This window comes from Acomys minous (assembly GCF_964271855.1).
Source record: "Acomys minous genome assembly, chromosome: 8".
NCBI lineage: Eukaryota > Metazoa > Chordata > Mammalia > Rodentia > Muridae > Acomys > Acomys minous.
The window spans coordinates 57279628-57304533 of NC_140489.1; the positions used below are offsets into that span (position 1 = coordinate 57279628).

General features: G+C 38.5%; 1 protein-coding gene across 1 annotated transcript in view; it reads left to right on the forward strand.

Annotated features, from left to right (window-relative positions):
* Positions 1 to 24906, forward strand: part of LOC311602961 (uncharacterized protein) — a 70828-nt gene that overhangs the window by 8068 nt on the left and 37854 nt on the right. Inside the window, exon 3 of the mRNA XM_084791643.1 lies at positions 5867 to 6024. Coding sequence (XP_084647769.1) covers positions 5970 to 6024 — 55 coding nt within the window. The 5' untranslated portion in view covers positions 5867 to 5969. The remainder of the gene's footprint in view (positions 1 to 5866; positions 6025 to 24906) is intronic.

The following is a 24906-nucleotide window of genomic DNA, read 5'->3' on the forward strand; positions in this document are numbered from 1 at the left end:
ATGAGATAAAATGCAGCTGGGGAGTATCCTTGGCAAGCTGGAGTCAAGGTGTGCTTCTGAGAAATTATGCCACCCAACAGATGTGGTGTAAAAGAGATTTATTCGGGGAGCAAGGGGGAGTGAGGCCCTGGAGAAGAGAGTTGGACAAGTGGACATGTAGACAGTCAGACAGATGAGGAGCAGAGCCATGATGGCAGAGAGAGGGGGCAAAAAGGGGGTGGCCTGTGCAGAAAGAGAAGGCAGACATCTGGGGTGGCAGGTGCTCCTTTCATAAGCAGCACACACCTGGTTTACCTGGTGGCAGTGAGACATGACATAAGCAGCTGCTATGTCCCTGAGAGCAGGCAGGCTAACACTGCCTTAATTTTCAGTGATGCCTTTAGGTTGATCTGTATAGCTGGAAAAACATTTGCCTTCCACAGGTGTTATTCCACATCTCCCCACCCATTCTCCATCTCTATGCCACCTATAAAAGCAGGAAGGAAGACTGAAAGACAAACTATTTATTTGTCACAGAGAGTTTGAAAGCACTGTGGTTTTCTCCTAGGAAGGAAGATGGAAGTCATTGCTTTTATTCCCATTGAGTTGTGAGGGGGCTTTCCAAAAATCAGCCCCAGAGCATGACAGTGCCTCCTAAGGTGGGAGAAGACCCAGAACGTGATGTTTTGCTCTCACCTAGACAAAGCGAGCCAGAGACTCATTGGTAGAATGGTGATGATCCCAGAGAGAGCAGACAGAGGCCATGGTCCCCTCCCTCACCTTAGATGAAACTCCAGCATTCCAGGAAGACAAGTGGCAGCTCCTAGCATGACCTGAAAAGGTGGGGAGTTTGTGTATCACCACATGAGTTGAATAGGTATATAGGCAGGCAGAAGGGGACATTGGAAAAGGGATGGAGAGGAGACTGTTTCCTGACTCACAGAGGAATAGAGGAGAGTATATCAAAGCCAGAGGATGCCAGCACAGACAGGATAATAGCTCCTTGGCTCAGAGAAGAATTGTGCCATCCACCAACGTTCTTTTCATTCCTCTGCAAGAGCTGAAGACAGTTAACATAGAGAAGATGCAATTAAAGGGAAAAAAACAGGACAAAGAAATGAAGAATTAACCTCTGCCTTCTTTCCTACTGGACAGAGACAAAGAGTTTCAGTTGAATGAGAAATCAGTTCAATTTAGTAAGGAATTTTAAAATAATGTCTGAAACTGATACTGTCAGCATAGGAAAGTGAACACCAACAAACTTTGGCTTTTGTGAACAGTTTCAGCATCTATCCCTGCTAGTTGTTTGCCAACTTGACACAAGTTAGAGTTATTTGGGAAGAGGTGCCACAAATGAAATAATGCCTCCACTCGATTGTCTGTAGGTAAGTCTATAGGGCATTTTCTTTTTTTAAAATTAATTAACTAATTCACTTTACATCACAATCATAGCCCCCTCTCTCCTCCCAGTCTGACCCTTCCTCCATTTTTCCCCTAGCCCTCTCCCCTACTCCTCAGAAAAGGGGAGCCCCCTCCTACCAGACCACCCCAGCACATCAAGTCACATCAGGACTAAGTGCATCCTCTTCCCCTGTTGCCTGGGGAGGCAGCCCTGACAGGGGATAGTGATCAAAAAGCAGGTAACAGAGTCCATGTCAGCGAAAGCCTCCTTGATTAGTGACTGATGTGAGAGAGCCTAGCCCACTGCATGCAGTGCTATCCCCTAGGTCCTAGATGGTATAAGAAAGCAGGCTAGAGTCCCAATAGCAAGTCCTAGCATTTGTTTCAATCCCTGGCTGAGTGAAAACTCTCAAAGGACATCCATGTTGGGCTAGTATTGAATTATAAGTGAGTATATACTACATGTATCTTTCTGGGTCTGGGTTAACTCACTCAGGATGATCATTTCTAGTTCCGTGCATTTGCCTGAAAATTTCAAGATTTCCTGACCATTGGCTAGATCTGAATATGGGTTCAATGTTTACTGCATGTACTGTCCTTGGTTGGTGCAGTAGGTTGAGCAGACCCCCCAGGTCCAGATCTGCCTGTCATGATGATCTTCTTGTGGGTTTTTAGGACCCTCTGGATACTTCTATTTCCCCATTCTCTCATATTTCCCTCATCTAGATTCCCAATAGGAAGTCCCTGCATCTATCACAATCTCCTGGTAAGTGAAGACTTTCATGGGGACATCCCTTTTGGTCTAGTGTCTAATTATAAGTGAGTATATACCATGTGAGTTTTATTAGGTCTGGGTTAACTCACTCAGGATGATCATTTCTAGTTCTACCCATTTGTCTGTAAATTTCAGGATTTCCTTGTTTTTAATAGCTGAGTAGTATTCCATAGTGTAAATGTACTACAGTTTTTTTTTTTTTTATCCATCCTTCGACTGAGGGACATTTAGGTTGCTTCCAGGTTCTGGCTATTATGAATAAGGCCACTATGAACATGGTTGAGCATATGTCCTTGTTGTGTGGTGGAGCATCTTCTGGGTATATTCCAAGGAGTGAAACAACTGGATCTTGAGGTAGCCCTAATCCCAGTTTTCTAAGAAAGTGCCAGATAGATTTCCAAAGTGGCTATACTAGTTTGCATTCCCACCAGCAATGAAGGAGTGTTCCCCTTTCTCCACATCCTTGCCAGCATGTACTGTCATTTGAGTTTTTGAACGTAGCCATTTTGATGGGTGTAAAATGGAATCTCAGAGTTGTTTTGATTTGCATTTCTCTAATGACTAAGGATGTTGAGCATTTCTTTAGGTGTTTCTCAGCCATTCGATGTTCCTCTGTTGAGAATTCTCTGTTTAATTCTGAGTCCCATTTCTTAATTGGGTTATATGGTTTGGTGGAGTTTAATTTCTTGAGCTCTTTATATATTTTTGATATTAGACCTTTGTCAGATATAGGGTTGGTGAAGATCTTTTCCCAGTCTGTAGGCTGTTGCTTTGTCCTGTTGACAGTGTCTTCTGTCTTACAGAAGCTTCTCAGCCTATGATTATATGGTGGGAGAGGAGGTCCTCTTCTATCACAGGTCTAGGGGAGGGAAATAGGGTAAAAGAGGGAGGGAGGGAGGGGGAAACAGGAAGATACAAGGGAGAAGTTAAGAATCAGGATGTAATCTGAATAATGAAATCTAACAAAAAACTAATAAAAAGGAAAATTTTTAAGAAGAAAGAAAGAAGAAAGAAAGAAAGAAAGAAAGAAAGAAAGAAAGAAAGAAAAGAAAAGAAAGAAATCAGGCTGAGAACCCTCGGAGAGCAAGTCAGTAAGTACCTCAATGGCTTCTACTTCAGTTCTTACCTCCAGATTCCTGTGTTTAGTTCTTTCCCTGGGTTCCTCTGGCGAAAGATTGTGACTTGAGTGTTATAAGATGAAAGCCAACTCTGCCAAGACAGAGTAAGCAAGTCCTCAATAGTTCCTGCCTTACAAATATGTCTGTCAGTTATATTGGGCCAGAAGGCTGAAGATGATGCTTCAACACTATAGAGTGATTGTTCAATTAGCAAACTGTCTGTGTCATCTTCTCATTTGGAAAGCTACTAACTAGCACTCCTGGCATACTGAGGTAATCAATTTTATTCCTTCTCAAGTCTCTGATGGGGTTGAAGACCAGGTAGTTTAGTTTTACAATGAAGCTTAGTTGTTAAGAGATTAAGATGTTTTTAGATCTAGATAGATGGTTTAAGTTGATAATGACAAGATATGATGGAGATTGATTTGCATTCAGTATTTTAGATGCACCAAGATAGGAAAGACCTTTTTTTCTTCAAGGATGTCAAATACAAATAGCCAAAACACTAAGAAGGTAACATTTATATAATTCCTGATTGTGTCATGTTCTTCTTGCTATAGGTAGTTTATTGTATATATGTGTAATAATATAAATATATATGTAAAAAATAAAAATGTTTAAAAAAAGAAAGAAAGAAATTGACCCTTTCCTTTCCTCCCTCGAGTTATTTTGGTCATGGTGTTTTATCACAGCAATGGAAAGTCTAACCCTTATTACTAGACTGTGTGTATGTTTTGATGGGCTGCCTCCAATTTGTAGATGGCAACCCAGAAAGGCTAAGTAACTGGTCAAAGTTATGTGGTGAAAGGTCATAGAGCCTGGATTTGACTTTAGCTGTCTACTGCAGAGCATCTAATAAGAATGACAATGCCACACGGCTGAAGTCTGATCTCTCAGGAAACTCACCATCAAAGGATAGGTCTTCTTATGCCAAAAAATCACATAAGCAGCACAATTCAGTAGCTCTCATGTTTCCTGCATTTCCAAAAGACTCCAACAGTTGTCTTTGTTTGCCCTAATCACAAACAGTAACAGACAATCCTGTAATTAGAAGATTGAATAAATCTAAAAATTAATCTTATCAGACTTTTTTAAAGAATTGTAAGACTGATGGACTATTAGAATGTATCTTCCAAAGCAAATTCGTTATCTACTGACCTATTTCTCATGTCTGCATTTGTGGTGCTCACTGCTAGAGAAAGCGTCATACCACCTAGGTTCAGGTATCTGACTTTGCTGCCTGTTTGCTCTTGAAAGAGAACCTCGTATAGCTTTTTTTTAAAAAGCCAATTCTTGCTCTCATTTCTTGTCTTATCTTTGCCCTTTCTCCAGCAAATGTGTATTTTGTTATGAGTTAGCTGAGACACCAGAGAGAAGCTAAAATACCAAGAACTGAATTGAAATGTCTTATCTGCACTCCACCAAATCATAGCCAAGATGTATTCCCAGTAGTAGTAGTAGTAGTAGTAGTAGTAGTAATATAATAATAATAGTAATAGTAATAGTAATAATAATAATAATAATAATAATAATAATAATAATAATAATAATAATAATAAAGTATCACTCCTGAAACAGAATCAGCCAACACAATGAATTCTCCTAGAGCAGTAGTTTTCAACCTTCCTAACGCTGCCGCCCTTTAATTCACTTCGTCATGTTATGTTGGCTCCCAATCATAAAATTACTTTCGGATATTTTATAGCTGTGATTTTGACACAGTTATAAATAATAACATAAATTTCTGTGTTTTCTGATGGTCTTAGTGACCCCTGTGAAATACTGAGAGCCTCTGCCCTAGAGCAAGCATATGCACATCGTAGGTGGCCTAAGGGCAATGCCTTTGAACTTTCATTGGTGTGACTGATAGCTATGGCCATGATGATGACAGACAGATGGCAGAGTCATTGGAGAAGTAATATGCTTTTCCCTGATTAAAACATTACGCTCTGACCACTAATTGAGAAATTGGCATGTTTAGTTCATTAAAATGCTCAAATACACTAAAGAATAGTAACTTAAGTAGAAACTATTAGAAATTCTGTATTCTCACTTGATTATAAAAATAATGTAAAGTCAAATTGCCTTATTTTCTTTCTACAATTATTTTTTTAAAGGCCAGTTTTAAAATAACTACAATGTCTTAGAGTCAAATAGAATCAATTTTCACATCTGTTATACTTCAGCTTTTACTTTCTTGGAGAGGCCTAACTCTACTTGTGAAAACCCATACTCTTAAAATCCACCAGGGGGAGATTTCCACAGTGAGACTGAATAGGAAAGACTATTCAGCTGTACTTCAGGGGACAAGTTCTTGAACTAAGTCTAGATTTTATGTCTTGATAGGCTACTCAAGGCTCTGGACTGAGTGGCTAGGGAACTGACAGCGTATTACTGGGTCTTGTTAGAGAGTGCAGGTGGTGGCAGTGTGTTTCAGGGAGAAGGGGCATTTGGTTGTAGGTGAGCTGAGAGCTTGTGTCCCTAGGGAATGGATCAGAGGAAACAGTAATTGGAGGTCATTCCCACTACATATAATGCCAACCCTTTCTGGATTTGAGCAATGCATAAACGTTTGCTCTTTTTCTTTGGGAAGGTTTAAGACTTCGAATATCACTGGGAATACCTTGTAAGGGTGACAACAGGAGAGAAAATACACATGAGGAATATTTTATAGAAATGGATTTATTCGTGAAGAAATGACATTGTTGAAGAAATCTTTGGATAAGCAACACCACTGTGGTGCAATTACCTGTAAGTATCAAATGCTAGTAAAATTTTATAAATAGATAATCTCTACAAAATTGAAGAAAAAAAGATTTGAAGTCCAAGATCATTTAAAAGATTCAGTTAGCATCTGTTGCCATGTGGACATTTTCCCAATACAGAACAAAGCAGCTGCAGTTTCATGCATTTCCCACCTTAGAATGCAGAAGCTAGATAAAAAGGCACTGGTACTGGCAGCTGCTTCCCTACCTGCCACAGGGAGACGTGATTTTGTTGTTGTTGTTGTCGTCATCGGCGTCGTTGTTGTTTCAATACAAATGATGCTGTTTTTTTCTACTAATTCAAAGCGTTTGTTCTCTTGCATCCCATATATCTCTGCTCTGGTGCAGTATAGCATACAAACTAAGCATGCCCTAAGATGCCATGTGAGAAAGCTGCTTCCTTCCCTTTCTTTGTCTTTCATGACCCATGAATACAGCAGATTGACTCCATGCTTTTGGGAGATGTGAAACTAACGTCCTGGTTCCCCCCATCCCCAGGACTTCAGTTCACAGAGACAAGATAGTTTGAAAAGAAATAGTTAAGCAGGTATGAAAACATGTCTTTGGAACATGACAAAGCTGGGACAAAGGAGAAGAAGGTATGGGTCCCAAGGCTAGCACTAGTATGTGCAATGCTTTCTTCTAGAATTCTGAGAACACAGAAGCGAAAGAAAACTCATAAACAGTTGGACTTGTCTTTACTATGGGTACGCAGTTTCACCGATGAGCTCTGTACCTGGAAAAGGTTGTCGGAAGCAGCAGGAAGGTGGGTTGTTAAAGCAGGTATGAATATGTTCTAGCACCCACACTGTAGACAAACGGCCGCATCCAGAAGAGCCTCCAGATGGATTGCCTTTGGGTAGGAAACCCCTCAGGAGCTTGGTGTCACCTGGGAGAAAAGGGAGCATAGGGAATGGCACAAGAAATTTCTTACTAATTAGAAAAGAAGTTGATGTCTTTGCACATAAGCATTGGTTTTTCAAATGACTCCTTTGCTCTCCTACCATACATGCTCCATGGGAAGCTGATGCAGAAATGGGCACTTTAAATTCAGTGCTCTCTTCTTACTACACTCAGATTCTAGATTTCAGCTATACTTCTTTGTGTGCACTTAGCCAGATTACGTTCTGTCTATTTTCTACAATTAGCCAGAAAATCCCACCCACTGACCAATTTGCCACTCACATTCTCCATTCTAAATGGGTTCCCATGGCTCTTCCCTTCAACTGCTAGTTCAAATCTCGGATCATGCCACTCTTAAAGTATGCTACTTGATTCAGACATTATTTTAGTAGTTAAAATCTTTTATCTAATTTTACAAAAAATAAAGTCATTCATGAAGCAGATGCTTCCTCACTTTGACTTTTGTATTCCAGAAACTTGTCTGTAGTCTCTCCCTGTCTGTCTCTGACTCTCTGTCTCTAGGTCTCTGTCTGTCTGTCTGTCTGTCCATCTCTCTCTCTCTCTCTCTCTCTCTCTCTCTCTCTCTCTCTCTCTCTCTCTCTCTGTCTGTCTTTCTCCCTCTCTGTTTCTGACTATCTCTGTGTCTCTGTCTCTGTCTGTCTGTCTGTCTGTCTGTCTCTCTCTCTCTCTTTGGTGTGTACACCACACAGCTTTTGCTTATACATGCATTGCTCTCTCTCTCTCTCAAACTCATGCTGAAATTTGATAATCTCTGTGACAAAACTGCATCACATCTCAAATCAGCTTTATATTACTTATTTACTTAAGTTATATGTATTTGTCACCTAGCATATGCTGTATGTCCCTGACAACTATCCTAGGATCATAGTAGTATGTTAAAAGATATTACATTATTATTAATATTATATAATATTCTTTATACAATTTATGTTCTAGTGGGAACTGTTGTCTTTCTATATGTATCAGTCAAGGTTTAATTGATAAACAGAACCCTAGTAAGTATAATGTCCTAAGCGACATACTAAAGGAATAATAAATAGCCTATGCAATTATAACAGAAGCTGGGAAAATCGAGGCCTGAAAAGGGAAGCTAGAGGACTACAGAGAAGTTATTTAGTCGGCATCTAAAACAGAGCAGTGGATTGTGAACATGGAAACCTGGGGAGAACTGCTGGAGATGTCTAGGGACAGCTGTTCTCCATCAACCCCTACATCTCCGCTCTTCAGAGGCTAATAGCTGTTGCTTTATTTTAGTTTGAGAACATACAGAAACACTCCCATGGTGCAGTTCAAACCACAACAGGCACATGAAGAACTGATGATAAATTTTGCCTTTGGTATTTTGAATCTACTTTGGAACTCTTTGGGTTTGAATAGATGAGCAAGGAGAGAGGATAAGATAACAGTAACATAATAGATACTCATCTCAGAGGAACATTTAAGGCTGTTGTGTGGCACCAGGAACCCTGAAACCATCAGATGTGTTTGACAAAGAGATTTGCTGACCTCTGGACAAAACCATGGAACCATGTTTCAGTTTGACAAGGGGATTGGATTGGATAAAATATCCCCCAAATTTATGTCCACCCAGAATCCCAAAATGTGATTTTATCTTATATGGATCTTATAGGGGAATAGGGTGGAAGAGGGAGGGAGAGTGAGAGTGGGAAGATACAATTGAGGGGGTATTATAGGCTCAGAGAACATTGTGGGAGAAGGGGGCAGAAAGAATGTAAGGACCAAAAGATAGAGAGAACAGTACAATCTTCTGAATGTGGGACGGCCACTCCAATCATGGATTCAATGCAATTACGCTTGCCTACACTGAGCCTGCGCAGGAATGGCCCTGTGAACAGCCAACTACAGAGGATGAAAGGAGTTCAAGAGCCCCCTCCCTGTTGCACTGATGACTACTGGTAGATTCTGGAAATTAGGGAGGAGGGCAGTTACTGTCATCAGCTGAGTAGTTTCTGGTCACACAGATGGCTCTGGTTGATCTCTTTGAATCTTTAAACAAACAAACAAACAAACAAAAAAACAAAAAAAAAACACGTGAGTATAGAAAAAGTGACTCTTAAGGAAGAAAGGAGGTTAATAGTGGTGGGAGCAAAACAAACAAGGGAAGGTTGTGGGATTGCATTGATCACATGTATAAAAATCAGATTGCATCTATGCATGTATAAAAATGTCAGGAAACATTTTTTAAAAGTGTATAAGCAGAGAAAGAGGACGGAATTTGTAAACTGCAATGTCCAACTCCAAGTCATCACTTGATGCTCGCTGTACCACCCTCAGAATGATGTGCTTAAACCGTCTTCTTGCCTCTCAGGTGATGAAAGACTTATTACCTCTGGAAATAGCCAATGTGATTTCAGGATATTCAATTTTAAATCGAAACTTTGCTCTGATGATTGAAACTCTGGTGGTTTGATAGGTTTTTGAATTTTGATGTCTGGAGCTACTAAGAATCAAATATATCTTCCTGAATAGCAGAATAATTCCATTCTCCAGTTTTTTGGTTTCACTTTCTTTGCTGACATGATTGCATTTCATTACCCATATCTTTCAGATATGGGTATGCTATGTTCCAACCGGCGGACCAGCTTCGTCTTTAAGCAGAAGGTCTTACCAGCACCCTTCTTTGATTCCCTTTAGTGATTCCATGCAAGGTTTTGTTGGCCCTACTGCCAAATGCTGTAGCAGTGCTTCTTTCTCATGCCTCAGAGTTTTAGTCTAGCATGTCTGCTACTCTGGTATTATATAGCCTTCCCACAGGAATTCTCCTACTGAGAATTTGGCATCTCCATAGATAGCATAGATAGCAATGGCTTAAAACCATCTCTAGGTAACATATAAATATCTAGCATGATCAAAATACTATTTATATGACTGTTCTACTGTATTGCTTATGGAAAACAGTCTGAACATGTTTATTATAGGGTATTTTATCAAGTATGTTCAAGCCACAGTTGCTTGAGTCCTCAGATGTGGAACCTGCAGATTCAGAAGGCTCACTGGATGTTTAAGTTTTGCCCCATTCCCTGATGGAGACTGATCTTATAGAAGATAGAGACGGTGACATTTAGTTTGAATTATAAGCAAAAAGTATATTCCTGGGTACAGAACAAGGGCTTAATTACTGTTTGAAATATATTACCTTCCAAAAATGAAATCAGAAGTTTTCCCAAAGCAGACATTTGATCCTTGATAAGTCTAATAAGAACCAAGAAGTGAAAAAAAAAACCTAGTAAGATCATATAAACACAAAAGGTTAGTGAATTGTGGCATCAAATGACTTGAAAAGAGCCAAAGAACCTCACAGTAGATCAAATCGTCCTCAGACCCATGGAAAGTGATCCAGGGTGAGGCAAGCCTGGGGTTGATGGGAGAGTAGATTGCAGGTACAGACTGAGTCCTAGACTTTGTTCAGATGTTATTTCTAATAACATTCACTAGGCTGGTAACGAAACTGGTTGTCAGGCCAGATAGTAACTTTGAGTGGGAAGGTGCTCAGATGCTTAGGCAGATAGGTGATTCCAATGATCAATGACACTGGGTAGCGGAAAGTGACATGGGGCCCGGGATTCTACTCTAGCAGTGCGAAAATGTAAGTCAGGTAATATTGAATATCATCCTTTTTAAAAAATGTGTTCTTAAATTATGTGTGTGTGTGTGTGTGTGTGTGTGTGTGTGTGTGTGTGTGTGTGTGTGTGTGTTGGGGACATTCAGGTGCCTGAGGAGCCCAGAAGAGTGTTAGATCCCCCGTAGCTGGAATTATATATGGCTGCAAACTTCACAACAACATAGGCACTGGAAATCAAACTCAGGTGCCCTGGCAGACGGGTGTTAGCTATTACCTCCTGAGCCATCTCTCAGACCCTGAAGAGGCACTCAGAGCTGCTAGGAGAATGATCCAGAACGACAGTGAGCAAAAACAATTATCTTACTTACAGTCCAGAGGCCTTAGGAATGTGAAAGAAAGATCTCCTTCATTTGACAGGGGCACTCAAGAAAGAAACACTCCTAAGAGAATGGCGGGGCTAAGTATGCGCCAGGTGAAACTCTGAGAAAGCACTGGTGATATTCAGAGGATGCAGTGTTTAGAGGGAGCACATCCCCCAAACCATCCTCACATCTAAGATCAATGGGGAAACTCAGGGAGTTTCAGTTTTAATAATTCACTAAAAGCAGTTGCAGGGATACATTACTGTGGTGGTTATGATTTGCGATGGGGTAAAGATAATGGAGATTAAAAGCATGCAAGGAAGAAGAACTTAAGGTAACATCCAGGAAAAGAACAGCCTTGAAGCTTTATTTGTCCCTGGGTCAGAGACAGTTTTCCTTTCCAGCATGGATACCTGATGCTGGGCATTCTGTTTTGAGCAGGGATCTTACCAGAGCCCTGGTGTCCAGACTTCCTGCTGAGGCGCCATCATGTAGGCTTCCAGGACTATACACATCGGATCTGCAGAAATTCCTGGGAAGGAAGTACATGCTGTGGGGCCCAAAGCCACCTCTCTAAACCACGTTCTTATTTATCTGGCTTAGGCAAGGCCAGGGGGCAAATTGATACTCTTAGCTGTCTTTTTTTTTAAAATTTATTCTTGTTACATCTCAATGGTTATCCCATCCCTTGTACCCTCCCATTCTTCCCTCCCTCCTGTATTCCCTTTATTCCCTTCCCCTATGACTGTTCCTGAGGGGGATTACCTCCCCCTGTATATGCTCATAGGATATCAAGTCTCTTCTCGGTAACCTGCTGTCCTTCCTCTGAGTGCAATTTCACTTGCCAAAGACTCTTAGCTGTCTTAATAGGAGTTTGGAAGTTAGACAGAAGCCCAGAGCCAGGGAAATTTCTCTTCCCTTAGATTAAGTCAAATTCTTCAATACATGGGGATTTATATGACAATTGACTTTTCATATTGGGTTGAAAGTATCTGTTCCTGTGTGCATGCTTTTTCTTTATTGGTGGTGAGATTACATGCAATGTGAGAATCCATGTACAAGGTGAGAGTATATGCACCATGCAGTGTATACATGTTAGATTAACAAGAGTATTTGAATTCCTCTGCATTTGTTGAAGATCTGCAAATTGTAGCAGTCTCAAATCCCTTGGTCTGGCAGATGTGCTTTTCTGTATTCTTTTTGAGGGGAATGGTTGTATTCTCAACTTCATTTGCTCTTACAATGAACCAAAGTTTTCAATTTGTCTGTTGGAAAGCCCCTGGAAAAATACTACTTGGAGGAATTTCTGCTATTCAACTCAGTGACAAACATATTAAAGGATCTATTGGGATCCAGAAGTTCTTCCAAGGGATGGATTGTTGACTGAGCCAGTTTGTACTTCATGTGCAGAGGGGAAGAGAAAAACAAGTGAAGTGGCTCAGAGAAAATGAGATTTCATGGCTCAACAGGTATCTTATTTACCTCAACACAAAAGACCATACAGTTCTCAAAAATAGATGCTGTCTACTTATTTGAGTAGCAATCAGGCTTGTCCCTACAACACATCTTTCTTATTCTCCACGGAAAAATTAAAGAGCGAGAAATGAAAATGCAAAGAAATGTGGCTAGATGATTAGATGAAATTGATGGATCAGAACTTCCTTTAATGTGTTACAAGTTCCCAGGCTTGAATTGAATTATGTCAATAAATGCAGCATTTTATAAAGTGAACATTATAAAATCTATTCAGGAATATAAATAATGTTGGGTAACTAAAGAATTGAGAAAATACCATCAAAAAAGAAATGATGATAATTATCTAGAAACTTTAGTAACCTATAGTGCATAATTTAGTCTACTGCAGTCTATTAGCAACTATCTGCCCTCAGAACATAATATGAAGACTAGAGTCTATATACTTTTCATCCAAAGAAAAAGTCCATGGTACGCTTATTTTATTCTCTCTCTCTTTTTTTTAATTCTCAGGAATTAAGATGAGAAGTTTGTAGAAATCATTAAGAAAGTGATTTCTTGGCTGAAATGAATTTTTTTCTGGAAAGATGGCTCTGCTCAGTAGCGTTAAGAGCTCTACTGCTCTTCTGGAGAACCAGGCATAGATTCTAGGCGTTGAAATGGCCACACCACAATCATCTGTAACTCCTGGGCCAACGGAATCTGTTGCCCTCTTCTGGCCGGGATGGGTACTGCACAGGCATGATGCACAGATACACAAGCAGGCAAAACATCCATACAACATAAAATAAATAAAACATGGATGTATGTATACGTGTATGTATATGTGTGTATGTACGTATGTATGTATGTATGTATGTGATTGCATGCCTTACAAATTTTATGATAAGAATCCAGTGACCAGATTATAAAAAAATTCTGCCCAAAAGCACCCGTTTTAAGCCCCTTAAAGCATTTGACACTTCACTGAGGCCATCTACCTTGTTCATCTGGAGGTGACTTTCAGGATGTGACTCTTAGTGAATCTCTTTGTACTATTGCTTTTCAGTCACTCACTACAGACTACATAGTCTTGTTGTTGTTATTGTTTTTGTTTTTTTAAAAACATATACAGTGTTCTCCTGCATGTAACAACTACAGTCCAGAAGAGGACACCAGACTCGTTATAGATGGCTGTGAGCCACCATGTAGTTTCTGGGAGTTGAACTCAGGACCTTTGGAAGAACAGCAAGTGCTCTTAACCTCTGAGCCATATCTCCAGCCCCGAGACCACATATTCTTAATTTATTAACATCTCATGCTACTGTCCCCCTTCAAAATATGTGAGAATCCTACCAGTTAACAACTTCCCTCACTCCAAGTCTCTAAAGCAATTTTGACCCTATTCCTTACTATTTATACATTATAAAGCTAAGTTTTACTTTTATTTCAGCATCTAGTACACATTTAAACATTTTTTTTAAAGGAAGGCAGATAATCACTTCCCCTCACTATGGCCAGTCTGGGGTATCTTCTTTCCTTCTTGCCAAGTCTCCATTGCGTCTAAGCTTGTCCTTCCACACGGGTGACTTTCGTTCAGCTTAGCATTCCCCAGCGTGCTGAAGTTTGCTGTCAGTACATTTCCCTGTAAGTGTCTTTTGTCTTCACTGTTTTCTTTTTCATTCATTCTTTTTATTTTCCCAGTTAGAACTTTTTATACTGAGACATATATATATATATATATATATATATATATATATATATATATATATATATATATATATATATATATATGCTTTCTTGCTATATTTGGTGGCAGTTATTTATTTGTGTATAACCTGTGACTCTTCTATGCCTATTTCACATATCTGTTTTCTATGCTTTGTTATCAATTTCTTTGTGAATATGCTGTATGATGTCAGCCTCACCTTTGTTTTGACCTAGGTTCCTAAGTCTTTTGGACCTGTAAATAAATATTTACATCACATTTTGGAACTTACAGTCATTTATCACCTTTTCCTCTTCTCTACAAACTTCTTCTTTTCCTCTCAGAATGCCAGTTACACATCTTTCAAATGTCTTGTTGCTATTCCTACAAGTCTCCAAACTCTGTCCCCATTCTTTGAACTAATTTTCTCTATATTTTTCAGACTGCATGATTTCCATTGCTTTGTCTTCAAGCATACTGTGCTGATAGTATTGATAATCTCCAATATGTGATTAAGTCAATTATGTATTTTTATTTAACATATGATTATAAATTTAAAAATTTTTGAATTCATTAATTTCCATTTTGCTACTGATATACCCCATCTATTTATTTTTATATCTATCTCTTGTGCCTTTGAGTATTATTACAACTCTTTAAGGTTCTTACCTGAAAAATCCAATCCCTAGTTTATATTTTTATTGGTTTCATTTTCCTTGATTTTTAATCTTGTTTATTATTTGCTATTTCAGATATAACTCCTTTATTTTATGCTGAATGTTGGGAGGCTTATTTAAGTTTATTTTTCTACTTTCTTTGGAATTTAAGTTTTGGTTGGACACTAGTTAAATTATTGGCAAGTCCTTTACTTTCTTGCAGGCCTTGTTTCATTGTTAGTGATCATCTATTCCTTTCCTTATTCCTACAGCACATCCCGTAATTAATTCTTGTTCTTTATAACCAGTGTATCTGGAGTCCTACCAAATGATGAAGCTGCACAGGGGGATTAAAACAATATTCAAGCATGTTCCAGTGCACTCGGAGCTTCGGTACTTGTGTTATACCACACCTCTGAGACACACAGCACCCACCCCAGTTAGATTTAACAGGGTTTCTGCTGTAGTCAAGGATTTCCACTTTCTACCCAGCCTCCTTCATCTCCCATCCCAGGAATTCTAGCTGTTCTCGTAGTTTCACATTTTGCCATCTTTCTTCTTTGCTAAGTGAAACCACTGAACTCTACTCTGGCTCTGGTCCACTGAGCTGTGGTCCGGTAAATGTCTCCAAACAGGAAGCTATCCAACGATGGAAGGCATCCTGTGCTGTTTTCTCAATAATTACATTCACAAGCTGTCTGTATTCAATGCCTGAAAACAGTTGTCTCGTGTTTTAATTCCAGTTTTATAGTTTCTTTAGGGCTGGAGTGAATTTCTGCCATCAGGATCTGAGCGAAATTCTCATGTTCTTTCATGCGTGTAGGCATGAATAAAGAGAGACTGTACATTTCAAAACATTGGATGCTATACTCTGCATTCTGGTAGTATTTAGCATATAATTGTTATTCAGTGGCTATAAATAAATGAGTTATATAACATTGAAGTGCAGTTTTTTGGTGGGACTGATTTTTTTGTTGCTAAGACTACTCTGTTCTTCCTTGCTAAATTGGAGTGAATTATATTGATGCTAAAACACATTGACAATTGGAGAAAAGGTATAATGTAGGATTTAATTAAAATTAAAACCCATTATCCTGCGTTCTTTTTGAATTTTGAATTTTTAAATTTTTTAAACTGATTCTTTGTGAATTTCACATCATGCACTCAAATACCGCCCATTTGCCTGTACCTCAATATCTGGTCTCCACCCTTGCAACCACCCCCACAAGGAAAAAAACAACTAGAAGAAATAATAACAATAAAATAAAAATAAGGAAAAACATCTGATTGTGGAAGCTGTGGTGTGTACAGTGTGTCACACAGTATACTCTTGTGCCTAAACAGCTTTCTTTGCAAATGTTCACTGCAGTGAGTCATTGGTCTGGTTCAGGAGCTGCAGCTGGAGGGGGGAGAGATCGATTCTCCCAACACACTGGGGCAGCTCTAGTGTGCTAGGTGCTGTATCCAGATAGGGTCAGGGCCAGGTTTTTTGCTCTCATGCCTTGGGGAAGCCTCAAGAGTTCTTAGTTTAAATTTATATATCATCAATATTGTAGATAAAATGTAAACATACATTTAAGTTCATACTGCTCATTGGCCCAAATCCCCAACATGTTTTATATGTTGTTTTTAATGCAGAAGCTGCAAGATTGTTAAAGTTAGAATATTCCCATCAATAGATCATTTTTTAAAAAATTATTTCTTTTATTATATATTTCTTTTATATTATTTCTTTTATATTATTTCTTGATCTTATAATATGATCACATCATTTCTCTCATACTCCTCTTTACTTTTCATCCTGGATTATTGTTTCCTGTAATTTATTTAGGCTTATTGCATTTGAAATAAAGTTTTTATGCTTTTTATGCCTTGAAAAAGTTTTCTTTCTCCTTCAATTATGACAGATAGTTTTGCTGAGTATATTAGTCTAGGCTTTCTTTCATAGGCTTTGGACTTAGATTCATTGTTCCAGGCTCTTCTGGCTTTCAGTGTTTCCATGGAGAAATAAGCTCTTATCCTGATTTTTAAAAATATATGAACCATGTTTCTTTTTCTCTTGTAATTTTAAATATACTCTTGTAATGTATAGTTACCACTTTAGAAATTTGGGTTACTTGTTGTGGTATTTTCTTTCGCAGTCTTACGAATTTGGTGTTCTGAGTGCTTCATGTAACTTTATGATCTCTTTCTTTAGTTGGGGGAAGTTTACTTGGATGAACTTATTAAAGTTCTGGTCTATGCCACTGACTTGAGATTCTTCCCCACCATCTGTGCTTATAATTCAAAGGTATTTTTATGATACCCATATTTCCTGTGCACACCCTTCACATCTCTGTGTTTGTGTTTGGTTCTGTAGGTATTTGTTTAATTTTTCATATCACTTGTCAATTTGGTCTACATCCTCCATTTTATCTTTAATTCTTGATATTTTACCTCCTGCTTCACTCATTCTACTCAAGCTTTCCATTGAGTTTCTCGATGGGGACGTGGGTTTCTCAGTTCCATCTTCACTTTTAACTTGAGTGTTCTTCAGTGTTTCTACCTCCTTGCTAAATTATTTTCTCAAGTCCTAGATTGACTTTGTCACTTCTGTCAGCCTTATGCTTCTGTCTTTTGCATGAGGGGCACCATTCACGTTTTATTTTTTCTTAAACTCTGTGTTCAAGGGTTCATCAAAGTAATTTCATTGGTAAACATTTCTACAGGCTTTGGAAAGAAGACACTAGCTTTATCTTTCATACTGTTGGCATTTTTGCTATGAGATTTGTGCATGTTGACTTCTCATATTAGCTCTAAATCTGATATGGACGGAGAAGGTTGAGGTAGAAGAGAAGATGGGCCAATGAGTTAGGCCTTGAGGTTGGAAATGAATTGGGTGAAATGAAGTCATGTGAACCCCCAAGCACAGAAAAAAATCATAAATGCCATCAAAGAGTTAAAAATATTTTTTAAAAAAGATGCAAAGAAATAGCTTAAGTAACATAAGGAGAAAGAGCTTAAGGAGGATGAACATTGCCTCTCCCTAAGTAGAGGTTGGGTGCAGCACAGTAGAGACCTATAGGTGGTGGCTGTTGGGATGGGTCCTGCTGATCCCCAGGGTATTCCTTTATCTTACCTTTATACACATTGAACTTTGAATATAAATTAAAGGAAGGCACATTATAGGGAAGAAGTCATCTACTGTATCTTGGTGTTTATATTTTATTTGTTAATTTTTTAAATTAAAAATTGGCCACATATGACCCACAGTGCACTCATCAAGTTAGTTATGAAGAGTGGAGAAGAGGTGATGATATCTTCCTGGCACCGGAACTAGTCTTTTAATTAACTCCTCTTGCAGATGCTTGTCCATGGAGGGACAAAACAGGGTATGAAATGGGTATTTCTCAAACAAAAGGAGCATCTTCCAACTCTGGTCAACTCTCTGCCACAGGATTTTCCTTTACCTTTATTTCTCTTTGTTTTGAATGTTTAAATAGATATTCCTCAATATTATTGGTATTGTTTATCATACTTTTCAATTGTTTTCTTGGTACAATTTATTGTGCACCCACACTCTAGGAGAAAATAGACCAAAAAAGGTGAGTCTTTCATAAGAGAAGAAGTATATAAGCAAGACCTAGAGGAAGTATGGAAAGCGCAATTCATATGAAGAATCACACTGGACATTAATGAAATTAGCTGGGGGAAATGAAGGAAAAAGCCATACAGAGCTATATAGAGGTGAATACTGGTGGCAAGTAAAGTTTATGAGACTCAGGTCTGCTATATGCAGGCAAAGCAAAGTGGTCATTGGCAGAACGTAGGCATGAGAAAGGTAGCAGGTAGAACAGAGTGTAGTGGTGGGTCAGAACTGGGGCCTCTGTGCAGAGCCTTGTAAGGCAGTGTAAAGGTTTCAGCTTGTGCTCTGAGGTATAGAAAGCCATTGGGAGCCTTTAAAGAGACAATAGTTTGTCATACTAAAAGGATGATGTTATTTGAGGTATTGAAAATTGCTTGAAAAAAAAGAGTCAGAGAAGAAAGACCAGGTGGGAGGCTGCTTTAGTAATCTGTGGGGTCCATCCTAGGAATAAGACTGATGGGAAAGGAGGAAGCATTAAGTGGACACATTTGAAATGGGTTCTGAAGATATAGTGGGCATGGTTTGCTGACAAGTTAGTAGCATTGGATAAATTTGATGTTTTTGTGCCTGTGCAATGAAAATGTGTCTTTAATGAGTGAGACGACAAAGACTGTGGTTTTAGCATAGTTGGAGGGACGATCAAAATTTATATTTTGATGTATTATTTTTGCGATGTTTATCAGGCAAACTAAAATGTTCATTGGCATAAAAAGCATGGTGTTTGGAGCAGAGGCAGAAGTTAGAGATGAAATCCAGGTATCAACTGCATACAAATGGTATTTAAAGCCATGGAATAGAATGCAATCACCAAGAGTATAAGTAATGTTCACAATTAGGGATAAAGAGGAACCTGGAAAGAGACATAAAAGGAAGAGCTAGAGATAAAATCAGAGGAGAAACCCAAGAAAGAGTGAGGCCTTGGAAGCCACATGGACACTTTGTTTCAAGCAAATGCTCCTGACAGGTTTTTAAACTGGGCAGTGGAGAACTCAGTTTTGATTCACCATTGTGGAGATCAACTGTGATCTTGACAAATTCATTTTCAGTGAGGTGTTAGACACAAAAAAACATGATTGGTGTGCTTTGAACCAGTAGAAAAGAGTTAACGGTAGGCATCAGGTTTGCATTAATACTCCAAGGATCTATTTATCATCTATTTTTCCTTCTTTCCTTCCTTCCGTTCTTCCTTCTTTCCTTCCTTTATTTCTTTTATGAAATGGAGCAGAGATATGAGAAAGGTTCTTTTTAAAATGAAAGAAAAAAGTAAGTTTATTCTCATGCTGATAAAAATGATCCTTGCCAAAGAAGAGAATGGAAGATTAGCAAAACATCTTTCTTGAATAAATGCTATAAGAATGCACAAAATTCAGGCTGTATCAAGGAGAATGAGCAGCTCATCCATAGTAATAAGAGGAGGGATAAATGGTTACAGATGTTGCACGAGTGGGAGATTGTAGAAATTCGTTCCTAAATGCTTCAATTTCCTCTGGCTGTTAATGTGGCCTTCAGATGACAATAAGGATCAGGCGTACTTTTAAGAATTTTAAGAGAGTGGGGAAATAGTGAAATAATTATCTCAGCAATTCCTTTCTAACCAAATAGAAAAGATAAGTGCCAGGAGCTAGAAGAGTTTAGGTACCTGATGATGTGAAGGGTCTCGTTGAATAAGATGAATATAAATCTAAAAGTAAATTGATTTGTCCAATTATATGCTCTGTTTTGAACACAGTTAGAGAAATGGAGAAGGTGATGAGATGAACTTAACCAAGTTTGTGGTTTAGTCAAGAAAGTGAAACTAAGAGATGGCAAATGGTATTAGGGGAGTCTGATAGTGTGGTTATGGCCAACAATGGATATGAGGACAAAGATTATAAGAAGAGGAAGTACAACGAATAGAATCGGTGGCCGGTAGGTCATAATGGTGTTAGAGAAAAGTCTGCACTTGGGAAGTTTACTAGCGATTTTCAGTTGATTGTATACGCTCATTCACGCACAAGTTCACACTCTCATAATCATGGCAATAAGAACAATGCCAGCTGCCATATAAATGCTTAAGCATACCAAAAATTTACCCAACCAAAGGTCATACAAGTAAAAAGGGATGGGGGACAGATTTTAGGACTTAGTCCATAAGATATGTACATGTGAAAACTTAGTAATTACTTAGAGAGAACTTATGATTCAGAGCAGTGGTTTTCATGCTGTGGGTTATGACTCCTTAGGGTTCTATCAAATGACCCTTTCACAGGAGTCACCTAAGACCATCAGAACACACAGGTGTTTACATTGTGATTTGTAACAGTAGCAAAATTACAGTTATAGAGTAGCAACAAAAATAATTTTATGGTTGAGGGGTTACAGCAACATGAGGAATTGTATGAAAGGGTCACAGCACTAGGAAGGCTGAGAACCACTGATCTAGAGGAAATGTAGATACATAGGCCAGTGAATGAACATGACTCGGTCTTGGGGAAGCACAGACGTGTTTTACAAAGAAATTGTGAACTGTTGGGCTGGTCCTTCTTGCAGCTGTGTGTATGTAGAGGAGGTTTACACAGTCTGCTCATCCTTGTATACAGGAATTTTGAAATTCTAGTCCTATTATAACCACCTCTTTGATCTGGCACTTAATTTGCCATGGCTGTGTTGTGCTCTTCATCTTATTTACTTGCTTAGGCCTTTTCGTGCAACTGGAAGTCATGGACCAATTTCTGCCTACAGCATAAAAGAAATTGGCCCTTAGCCAATTACCTAAGAGCCAAATTATGAGTTCAGAATTTAGAATAGGCCCTATATTAGATATAATTATAAATGTAACTGAACAAGCCTTTATTTCAATACAATTTAGAAGTTATTATGATAAACACATGGCTACTACTCATGTACAATCATTTAGAATAAATCAGTAAGACTGTATTACCAATAAGGTAATAAATCATTTTATTTGGAGAATTATGTGTTAGAGGTTGGTCCAGTGTATTTTGTTGCTAGTTACTGCTTGCTGTCTCTGTGTCCCAAGATTGCTGTGTAACCTAGCCTAGAACCTTATTCCTATTTGGCCAATAAAAAGCCAACACACCTGGGCAGGGCAAATGGGATAGGTGTGTCTAATGTTCAGAGGCTTTGGGGAAAGAGACTGGAAGAGAAAAGCAGGAAGGAGGGAGGCTGGTGACATGGGTTAGGTGCAGGAAGATGCACATAGCCAGCGTGGATGGAGAGTTGGCACAGATGATGATAATTAGCAAATATTTGGGATTATGGATAGAAGGTAGCTAGACAGAAATTATTAGAAGCAGATGGCATGGGATTGGAGAACAATATGGTATACCTGCCCCAATATGGGAGGTAGTTTAGGGGATTAATATATGCTTTGCCCCAGGTTAGCTATGGCTATTTTAAAATACAACAGGTGACTGTGTTTCATTGATTGCTAGTGGATTAGAAAATACCACCATAATAATAATTATAGGGCTAACAATAAACATTATTAGGCCATACTGATAATTTAATGACAATAATTATGATCTTATAATGAATTACAATTGATGGCTTTAAAATTTGACTTCATTAATACCTTGGTTTACTCCAAATGAGTAATACTGAAGGAGAATGTAGCTAAGGAAAAAGTTTATGAAGTAAATATTATGCAGTTGAAAATCTATGAAAGTCTATGTCATTCAGATAAAGAACAATGTGCTATTAACATTGAGAGTTAGGAATGCCACTTGCTCCAGGCAGGCAAGATGCTACTGACAAATTCTTTGCCTCTGACCTTATCTCTAAGTCCCATTTTTCAGTCTTAATTCTTGGAAAAGTTCCTTTCATGCTTTAGGGAATGAGTCAGTGTAGGCAAAAGGGCTAAGAGTAATTGTTAAGGATAAAAGCAATACCAAAAGAAAAAAATGAAAAAAAAATCAGTGCAACAAGAAAATCACAAATGGATCCTTGTGAATAACAGAATATTTTGAAGCAATATACGAAATAAGACAATGCTGTCACAATTAAAAGAAACAAGGAATATTGGCAAATTCCATGGAATATAGAATAGGTTGTACCCCAACTTCAATGAAAAGTAAAATTAAACTTTTTAAATGTCCTTCCTGTGTCTGTCTCAACTCAGGCAAATTGAAACTATTTTCTGCTTACGTGCTTCTCTGCAGGTTACATTCTTCTGGTACCGTACCCTCAAAAATATTTCATTATCAAATTATTCAGTAGTATCAGTAAGAAAACAAATGCAAGGAATAGTTCTCACGTTCAGTGAGGAGGACATCTGCTGCATGTGGCACATGTTAAATGTTTAGTATAAGTGAGTAATATATTAATCCAAGGCTCTAGTGAAAGTATAACTACAGTGTCTATAAACTTACTGTGTGTTGACTCTGAATGGCTACCATTTCATTTCACTGCCAATAAAAACATTACTGAAAATAGCACAGGACAATATGTGATCGAATTTGAGGCTGAGTTGGAGTCACTGTAAATTCAGGAGCATTGACATTAATGACAGAAAGAACTGAGAGACTGGATAAGATTAGGGTCTCTTGTGCTTCAAGGCAAAAGCTAAGAGGCAAGACTTTCTTAACCCAGTCTATTAATTAACAACTCAACTATTTAGAGAAGTTTGCTGGCCAGTTTTATATCAACTTGACACATGCTAGAGTCCTCTTAGAGGAGAGAGTCTCAATTGAGAAAATGTCTCCATAAGATCTGGGTGTAGGCAAGCCTGCAGAGCATTTTCTTAATTAGCGATTTATGTGGGAGAGCCCAGCCCATTGTGGGTGATGCCACTGTAGGCTGCTGGTCCTGAGTATTATAAGAAATCAGGCTTTCCATTCTTCTACTGAGGGACGGAGACACCTGGTGACACTCAGAGGAAGGATAATAGGTCACCAAGGAGAGACTTGATACCCTATGAGCATATACAGGGGGAGGAGGTCCCCCTCAGACATAGACATAGGGGAGGGGAGTAGGGGGGAAGTGGGAGGAAGGGAGGAATGGGAGGATACAAGGGATGGGCTAACAGTTGAGATGTAATATGAATAAATTAATAAAAAAAAAGAAATCAGGCTGAATAGTCATGAGGAGCAAGCCAGTATACAGCACCCCTCCATGGCCACTGCATCAGCTCCTGCCTCCAGGTTCCTGCCTGCTTGAGTTGCTGCCCTGGCCTCTCTCAGCAGTAGAATATGATCCTAGAGTTGTAAGCTGAGACCTATCTTTCCTAAGTTGTTTATGGCCATGATGACTTGTCGCAGTCACAGCAAGGGAAACTTTAATACAAGAAGATAGTAAAATGGTCAATTAGAAAAGTAGAGTGTATGTTTTATTTTTTTAATAAGGAAAACTACAGAAGAGCCATGTACCAGTTAGATCAATGTCTACACCTATAACGCAGAAGGTAGCCTTATGCAGTTGGCCCTTGGTATCCATGGGTTACCAGTTCCAGAAATCCCTTTTGATGCCAAAAATATACAGATGCTCAAGGCCTCTGTACATAGCGGCTTAATATTTCCACATATCTTCTTGTATACTTAAAGTCATCATGTTACTCATATTACTAATATAATGCAAATGTGCAATAGCATTTAAACTGTTATTGTTCAGGGAATGACAGCAAAAAGAAATGTCTGCATATGATTAGTATTGATGGACCATTACAGGCCTGAGTATGGTTGACTCTTTATATCCCTGGTATTGAACCCAGAGAAATGAGAGAATAACTATATTTGTTAGTGGATTCCTGGTGAATAATATTTTGTATGTGATTTTGCAAATAATAGATAGTATTAAATCCCCACTTAACCAAATTAAAAGAAGATTTAGCATAAAACTGTGAGGAGAAAGCAAAAAGTTTAGCACAACTCTCCTAAGCTTAATCAGGCACAAAGCATAGTTTAATAGACTATGCACCAGCCAGAAACTCATTACCATAAATTTTTCTTATAAGCCACCTCCTCAGACAACTTTTTTTATAGGGCTGTTCTGTTAAGGTATAAAGGTAGAAGGCTGAATATTATATATGAGGTTATATTATATAATTATACTATATTAGTAATTATAGTATATATTATATAATATATAACCACATATATAATATAAGCTATAACATTATAACATTTAATATATAATACAACCTTAGTTATAAAGTTGTAATATAACTGGATGAGATGCCAGAAAATGTTAGATTTGAATGTGCTATCATGTCAAATACTGAAGTCACGCATAGTGAAATCTTGACTTTATTTTACATGAAGAGGTGAAAGTGTGAGGCTTGAGAGATGGCTCAGAATTTAAGAGCACTGGCTCTTCTTCCAGAAGACCCATGTTTAATTCCCAGCACCCGCATGGCCATAAGTAACTCCAGTTCCAAGGAATCCTGCACCTTAACTAGGCATCCGTGCCGACAATAATGCCTAGCACATAAAAAATAACAATAAGTTTTCTTAAAAAGATTTATTTATTCATTATTATGTATACAGTGCTCTACCTACATGTACACCTGCAGGCCAGAAGAGGACATCAGATCACATTATAGATGGCTGTGAGCCACCATGT